The following is an 8,795-nucleotide window of genomic DNA, read 5'->3' on the forward strand; positions in this document are numbered from 1 at the left end:
AAATTCCAAAATACCTTTTAATAGAGACCTAACAAAAAGAACTTATGAGTTTAATTTTTGTTTCAAATGCTTTTTTTTTTAAAAAAAAACCTTCCTTACTCTCTAAACAGTTCCTTCTTCCAACAATTGAAACTCAAGCAACTTGACTCAAAATCATTACATTTTTAGTGACATTTGTTTCAAAATCCAACAAATAAGTGTTAAATTGTGAATTATTTGGTGACAACTATATTGCCCATCAAAAAAAGTTAGATAAAGTTACGCATGTTGAATTAACATGAATCAAATAATGAAAGATAAATTAATGATTTTGATTGATGTCAACTTAATATGAGTAACACTACCACTTTTTGTTGATAGTTATATAAAAACTTACCAAGGTATTTTACAAAGTGAATCAATCACAATCGTTAAATTATTACAAATATTTAACTTCATTCATATTTTCGGGAAAAGTCCTTCATTTAATTGGTTGTCATAGTTGAGTGTAAAATTACTTACAATACGAAGTGATTAATGATAAAATTCAACTTAGTATTTTCAATTATTATCGATCAGCCTTAGAATTTTGTCCACTACATTTTTTTTTTTTTGAAAGAAAGAAAGACCTGCAATTCTGGTATGTCACTTTCTTTTGTTCGATTAATTTGATTTTTTTTAGCACAAATAAGACAAAATCTAATGAAATTGCTATCTCATTTACGACAAGATGAAACATGACAAGCTCGTACGTGACACGACAGTTACTCGATGTTCCTGATTATGATAACAATTATAATTTGTTAATAAAAAATTAAGTAATAAAGCGATTCTGTTATCTATTGCTTTTTGTTTGATATAAACACGTTACTTCCTACGGTCTCAAATATATAAGAAAGAAAAAAAAAAGCATATATATTAAGAAAGTGAATTGACCATATTTAAGTCATTATAAAAAGTTATATTTTTTTAATTTTACTCTTATCTTACAGTAGTAAAGACATTAATGAGATGAGTTTGATAAAGATGAACTTAAAATTATTGCATTTAATAAATTCATTTTACGATACTTTTTTTTTATCCTATTTAAGACCACCAATTTTATTTTATTTTTCCTTGTATTTGAGAGAGGAGGGAGTAGTATATAAATATCAATCTGACATGGCTACGAGGAAATGTCAAAACGAATGATGTCTGGTTACTAATCTAAAGAGCATCATAAGTCATGAATTTCAAAAACTGTAAATTCACCTGAAGACACATTGGATCATTTTGTCATGTTACATAATAATATTCTCTCCTGATTTTGAAATTTCTCAAACAAAATTCTTTTTATCTTCATAGGTTATATAATTCACTTCTAAGTCCTAATCCTCCACAGTGCTATCTTCCCTTGACATAAAATTGTTAGCTGGCGGGTTGGAGTCTTCCGAAGAGTCTCCAAACTCTTCTTTGTACATTTCTTCTATCATTGGTTTCCATAGCCGTACCCTTGCATTAATGAACCAGTTTGACACCTGAACCAACACTCCATACATCAACAACATGACCATCATAAATAACTTTGGAAAAAAAAAAAAAAACCCTCAAGTTAATGTTTGAAGTGTTTTATTTTGTCGGAATTTATCGACGTGCACTGTATGTGATTGTTGTAAATTTGAGACCCTAACTTGATTCCTACCCATAAAAGAAAAAGTGAAAGAAATTTGTCGCCTTAGTCTCTACTACTATAATAAATGCTTAAGAGGCTAAATTAACATATTAGAAAAAAAGGAAAGGGGTAGTTTTTGGATAAGGAATTACTTGGTTTTTGGTTAAACCTGTTTGGGAAGCCAGGATTAACTTCTCAGAATCATTAGGATAGCTGCAAAAATCAGACATCAAATTAGCATTTCATTAATAAGACAAGAAAATGACATAACATAAAAACAAAAACAGAATTTTGATATAAGCTTACGGATGAAGAAAGTGCTCAAAGAGCCAAGCACGAAGAATTGCTACAGATGTTTCAGGTAACCCTCTAATAGGTCTCCAAACTTGTCGTTGGTTTTGAATGACTCCAAGTTGTTGGAGAGACATTCTAGTCTGTCTATTATTATCTCTCTCAAATAAGCTCAGTTGAGACAATCCACTATTAATTTTAGGTACATCCTGAAACAGTTTTCTTTTCTCAGCATTTATTTGGGACATTATGGCATCTCTTAAGCTACAAAAATGCCTAGACATTGCTTGAAGTGCCAGAGCAGTGTAACACTTTGCAGCTCCCAAACCTGCTATCATTTCAAAAGATGATACTACTTCTTCCATTTGATGGTAGTACTTCTCATATCTACCCTCAACCTGAAAATTAAGCACAACAAATAAACACATCAGTTTCAAGTACAAACTTTGTCCCGTCCCCGATTTCAAGGACATGTTTAGATTAATTTCTTTGAGCTTATCTACTAATGCAAGTGTTAGATATACTTGGAGTTTGTTAAAGGTACTTACAAAGTTGGATAGTACTTCTCATATCTACCATGTTTTTCAATAATAAGCACTTGTGAGACGGATTAGGAGAGTTTATAGAAATAGCTTATACCATGTCTATAAATTCTCAAAGATAGCTTATGAAAACATTTATATAGTTCATACCAAAACAATTTGATTTTTGTTTTAAAAATAATTTATACATAAACACTTATTTGATAAACTCTAGCACTTAATTAAGCTTTTTATTCGAATACTACTCAAGTATGATGCAATTTTCTTTATTAGTACTAGTGAACATAAAATCAGGAAGAGAAGAGAAGACCAACCAACCTCATCCAACAATGAAATGAGCTTTGCAATTTTGACTTGATGTTCATGTTTGTCAGCCAATAAATGTCCATGAATCCTCAACTCTGCTTTGAGCTCAGAGGAGAGTGTTCTAGCACCTGTTCTACTCCCATGAAACAACTTCTCAGCATATTTTTCATTCATTCTATCAATCACATTTCCACCAACATCAACAAGATCTTCAAGAAGTGACTGTACTGGTTTAAGGTATCTAGAGTTCCCAATAACAGAACCAAAACTCTCACTTCCATAAGAAGTAGAAGTAGAACGGTTCAATAATAATGAGTTATTATTATTAGAACCTGAAGCAAAAGTTCCACTTCCACCACTGAAAAAATAATCACTAGTTAGATTCTCCACCACAGGTTGATTACAAGGCTCACGTGTCTGATCTTGACCAGGCATGAAGTAACTTGGATTGATCATAAGACCTTGATTTAAGGAACGGTTTCTGTATTCATCAACAAGCATGTGAGAGCCTAAAGAAAGGGATAGGCCTTGTTGTGTCTGGTGATTATTCTCGTTTGCTGCACCAAGTAGATCCATCAAATGTCTTGTGTGACTCATCTCAGAACCTTGTGCTAGCCCAATATTGTTAGAAAATGTTCCAAGTGATTCATGATATGCATTGTTGTTTCTCAAAGAAGATGAAACATAACCACCACCTAGTAGTTCTTGGTTCTCAAATTGATTTTGATGGGTCATGGAGTTTGACATCATTAATTGTAGCTAGCTTTTTTTGTCTGAGAGAAAGTGATTGAATAAATAAACTAGTTCTATACTTGTATTGTATTGTGTCCCTTAAGGGAACAACTCAATTGGAAAAATGAAGCATGTGAGTTTTGTGATGTGGATCTCTCTAGAACAGTGAAAGAAGAGAGATTTTTATGGAAAAGGAGAAAAGGAGTGAAAGGGGGAATCGAATCGAATCGAATCAACACTGTTTTTTACGTACTGAAGAAACTATTTGAGCAAAAAAGCTAGTATAGTATATATTCTGAAGACATGAGTTAATAAGACATTAACATAGAAGTGGTGAATCCGTACTAGGTGCACGAAGCCCTATTGAGGTTGAGCAGTGGATTCATTGGTGAGCATAATCAGTGGTCACAATCAAATCCCAAGTTTCATGTTTGAATATTGCAGCTCTAGTATTCAGTAAGATAAATGTGATAGCTCAAAACTAACTTGGAGGAGTACTATTACTATACACTGCACATGCCAAAATCATACTTAAATTTATGACCACTTGGGATATGGTGTCAAAACAAGGTAGATTGTGTTAGGATTTAAGAGAACTGATTTGTGAAAGAGTATGTAGCCAAATTTTAGGTTTCAAATAAGTGTTAGCAACAAGAAACCAAGACAAAGCTAGGTTGCAGAACTGTTTTTAGCTATTTAACTCAAACTACTTTATATTGGCTTCGCACAGTTAAGATGCAAACAAAATTCTAGTAATAGTTTACACCTCACACCATGTTTGGAAACAGTGTTGTATTTCTCTGCTTTTTTTTGAGAAAATGATATTTTAAATTAAGTTAAAAACATGTCATTTCTTATTGAAAATACTAGCAATTGTTTAAGAGTTTTTTTTTTTTTTTTTTTTTTTTTTTTTTTTTTTTTTTTTTAAGGAAAGAAGCTTATATCATTTCATTACTTAAAATGTGTTCAATACAATCCGATATTTCTACCAAAATCTGGAAACTAGCTGAGGATGTGGCCGCCTTAGTTAATCTATGGGCTGCCTCATTTGCTTGTCTCATCACGAACTCAACACTAGAGTTGACATAATATTGTTCAAAGATAGTTTTACAATTATAAATAATCATCTCAAATTCTGTAACATCCTGATGTGCAGATGAAAAACTATCCACCACTTTTTTAACATCAAGCTCAAAATCGATAGGTCCCAAGTGTAAGTGATGAACCCATTCTAAAGCTGACAATAGTCCAAGAGCTTCGTCAACATGTACCTCACATACTGGAGTAAACCATTCAGTTTTTGCCAAAACAAAAGTGTCTGTATCATCTCTTATACAAACTCTTATTCCCACTCTATTAGAAAGCTGGGAGAAAGAAGCATCAATATTGCACTTAAATCTTCCTTCAGCTGGTTTGATCCATTTCACATTTCCTTCTTGTCGCGGATGTGCACAAGATGTATTACAAATCCTACGTGCATCTTACCAATCATCAATCATAACTTTTGCTCTCTCGACAATATAAATTGGAGCATCAATTACCTCATTCCACACTTTATATACAAAGTTTTTAATTACAATGTTGTTTGCAAAATCATTTATTTCCAACAGATGAGTTCGATTTTTTAATGAGTTTTTGTTACAAGTTACTTAATTAAAAAACATAGTGCTTTGTCATTCTGCACCAAACATTTGAGTAATTCAACCCACTACATCAAGATAGAGTTACAAAACTTGGATACATCCTATCCTAAAGGGCAAGTACACCAATCTGCATATTTTAAATTAGTCGGTCTACTTTATAAATAAACCATACCCAAAAAGTTTCTTTGACTCTTCCTAAACTAGGAATGGTGATCCAAAGCCATACCTCTAAAAATAATGTAATTCCACAACCTCCACAGCGAACAAGTAACAACCAACCAAATTCATTCATGTATGGATGGTGAATTTGACAAAATCACGACGATTTACTGCAATTTTACAAATGTTACACTTTAGAGATTCAACAAAATCATGGTTATGATTTTGTCATGATTATTGTGATTCCAAACGTGTCTAAAGAAAAGCAACAAATACTTGCTTATCATATATAGTGAAAACACCTACCCAAACTTAGACTTATTGCGTGTTGGTGGCGAACGTAATAAGTCGCTTTGGAATGTAATTAGAGAGTTTGGACAATGCACATAGTGAACTTAAACTTGCATATTTTTTTCAAATATTCATGGAATGTAAATATGAATTAACGGTAAGTTTATCAAAATCACGATGAATTATAATTTTATAGAAGTTCTATAATGTAGCAGTTTTGCGCACCTTGATTGTGAACCTTCTTACTCCTTGTCCCTTTATAATACCCCAAATTGTAAGAAATACTTAAAAAGGGTTGCAATTAACTTTCTGTTACAAAACTCCATTACAAAATGTAATTTTTAAAAGAAAATTGCATTGACACAATATTTAATTTAGGGTTAAATATATTTTTGGTCCCTATAAATATATCAACTTTTCATTTTAGTTCCTCTAAAATTTTCCTTCAACTTTTAGTCCCTAAAAAATTTTCAATCTTCATTTTTGGTCCCTATTTTAAAGTAAACTCGTATGTAGAAATCATATTTTTGAATAAAAATTTTCAGAAAAATTCATAATATTATAAGAATCTCTACCAAAAGAAATTATATTTTTTTAACAAAACATGAATTTAATATGAATTTTTCTATTTTTGACGGTTAAAAATTCATATTTAATTTATGTTTTGTTAAATATATCTAATTTCTTTTGGGTTTTTTTTTTACAATAATCTACACATTTCTGCACAATTTAATTAAAAATATACAAAAATTAACTTAAAAATAGGGATCAAAAGTAGTGATTGAAAATTTTATAGTGACTAAAAGTTGAAAGAAAATTTTAGAAAGATTAAAACGAAATGTTTGTATATTTATAGGACAAAATACATATTTAACCTTTAAATTATCCAGAAATTTGAAGGGTACAAATTCAAGGCACTGTGCATGTGGACCCAAAGGCAGCCACACCTCCTCTATAGCCCTAGCAGTTTCAAGTTTCAACAAGGATACAAAAATACCTTTGATGATCATAAATCAACGAATATTAACAATAATAATTTTCCAGCCCTAGCTAGCAGATCTATATCTATACATTAGTTTCTACCATCTATCTATCTACCCTCCCTCAGACCTATGAGTCTATATATGACGCAGTTCTGGCCTTTTTGTTAAAGAAGGCAAGTTAATTGGCTATGTTAGAAAACATTAGAAAATGACATAAAAATAAAATGGTCCCCAACTTTCCTGACCATAAAAACAACAAGCAAAAGCATCAATTTTCCAGCTTTGGTCCCTGCACTTATAATTTTTTGGGAAACTCAAAAGCAAAGCACCTTCAAAGCAAACACTGTATGCCTCTCTCTCTCTTCACAGGAGGGGGAGCCCTCCATAGGTTAAACTGTTCTGTTCATTGTATTGTTGTGATCTGTAAAAACAAGATAAAAGGGGGCTATCTTTTACACACTCCAGTTCTAGGATTGTCAGCTTCGGAATTAATTAATTAATCCGTATAAATATTAGTATGAATTGAATGTTTTACTTTTTTTCCTTCTATTAGGTTTAATTTGTAGGCATATGCATGTGGATGTTGAAAGGACACTCAATATCACAATTAATGAAAAGATAGAAAAAAAATTCTATAATTAAATAAAATACTAGTACTAGTATACTAGAACGGTGTTTTAAATAAAATATTTATTTTTTTGAAAAGGTAGAAAAAAATTCTATAACTAAATAAAATACTAGTACTAGTATACTAGAACCGTAGAACGGTGTTGTGTTGTGTTGGGGTTGCTCCCAACCCATTGAAGTTTGAGAAACTGTGTTTAGTGTGATGTGCTGATTGATACTGATTTTGGGGATCGTTATTGGTCCCTATACATGCTATTGCAATGATTGCGATCTTTGTTCCATCAAGGACTCCTCTACTTGTCACTATCTCCATTCGTAACCTTGCTATGTTACATACCTTGATCAAATCAACTCATTTCTATACTATATTTTATTAATGCAACCATTCTTTAAATACATTTTCAACAATGCTAAATTTGTTGAAGAACTTTATCATTTATTGTAGTTTTATCTGACTCGATAAACCGTCGACGAAGATGAGACATTAGATAAGTTTTTCGAATTTGTTGAACGAATCTTCGCTCGAGGTAAGGGGTGAGAGAACGTTGGTTCATGAGTATAATATGTTGTGAGGTGAACTTGAATACAACAATTCCCAATGATTCATCTGGGGCTTATCAAGTATGGGGTGAGAGAATGTTGGTTCATCCGTATAATGTACTGTGAGATGAATGTGAATACGGTAATTCCCAATTATTCACATTCGGGACCAAGTATGGGGTGAGTGAACGTTGGTTCATGCGTATAATGAATTGTGAGATGAATCTAAATACGGTAATTCTCAATGAGTCATTCGGGGCATACCAAGTATGGGGTGAGAGAAATGTTGATTCATGCGTATAATGTATTGTGAGATGAACGGAAATACAGTTATTCCCAGTGATTCAGTTGGGACTTGCCACATACGGTATGACCCTACTAAGTAATAGTAATAATTGTTTACGAACATGTGACCGTGAGGATTAAAATATGACTCAAAAACATCTAAATTTATTGTGAATTAATGTATTAAAATACCATCCGCCTCATCGGTAAAAAAAAAAAAAAAAAACCTTTTTAACTTTCATTTCAATCCTAGTATTTTTTATAATAAAAAGTGTAAGTAGGTACGAAACCAACTTTATTATAAAATGCTGACAAAGGTATTTACATATGATTCATCAGCAAGATCTTTATGTCATTAACATGAGTTGAACATATGTCATTGCAAGATTCAAATCAACTTCTTATCAACCGGATCAATCTCCTTTAGTTATTTCGGTCATGTTTTACCATCTTTATTAGTGCCATGAAAACAAATAATTGAATATTGACTAGGTGTATGGTTGATTGGGTGATGTGGTGTTATTTTTGCCAAATCTCTGAATTTTTTACTCCCAACTCAACTCAAACATGCATCAAGGAGGTTTTGCCCAAAAAATATGCATCAAAGAGGTTAAACATGTGTTATCCTCCGTTGCCAAATTGCATCTAATGAAGTTATTATTGAGCAAAGGTGTGCACATGGACCACACGACATGGCATGTCGTGAATTTAATTAAGAGTGTAGATTCAAATCGTACTTGGCACTACCTTTTATTTACACACAAAA

General features: G+C 31.9%; 1 protein-coding gene across 1 annotated transcript; it reads right to left on the reverse strand.

Moving 5' to 3' along the window:
• Positions 1-1,155: 1,155 nt before the first annotated feature.
• On the reverse strand, positions 1,156-4,226 carry LOC25490227 (BEL1-like homeodomain protein 11). Its single transcript, XM_013606710.3, has 4 exons — positions 2,782-4,226; positions 1,937-2,319; positions 1,783-1,843; positions 1,156-1,496 (listed from the first exon to the last, which is right to left on the reverse strand). Exons 1-4 carry the CDS (start codon positions 3,517-3,519, stop codon positions 1,347-1,349), a joined length of 1,332 nt encoding a protein of 443 aa, XP_013462164.1. The 5' UTR covers positions 3,520-4,226; the 3' UTR covers positions 1,156-1,346.
• Between the last annotated feature and the right edge of the window lie 4,569 nt (positions 4,227-8,795).

This window comes from Medicago truncatula, chromosome 3 (genome assembly GCF_003473485.1).
Source record: "Medicago truncatula cultivar Jemalong A17 chromosome 3, MtrunA17r5.0-ANR, whole genome shotgun sequence".
Classification (NCBI taxonomy): domain Eukaryota; kingdom Viridiplantae; phylum Streptophyta; class Magnoliopsida; order Fabales; family Fabaceae; genus Medicago; species Medicago truncatula.

Bases quoted from the DNA above. Each gene is read 5' to 3' on its own strand.
- LOC25490227 (XM_013606710.3), bottom strand. From the start codon at position 3,519: ATGATGTCAAACTCCATGACCCATCAAAATCAATTTGAGAACCAAGAA. The intron at 2,320-2,781 runs GTTGGTTGGTCT...CTTAATTTTCAG, and splicing joins TCATTTCATTGTTGGATGAG to GTTGAGGGTAGATATGAGAA. The intron at 1,844-1,936 runs GTAAGCTTATAT...TGATTTTTGCAG, and splicing joins TTTGAGCACTTTCTTCATCC to CTATCCTAATGATTCTGAGA.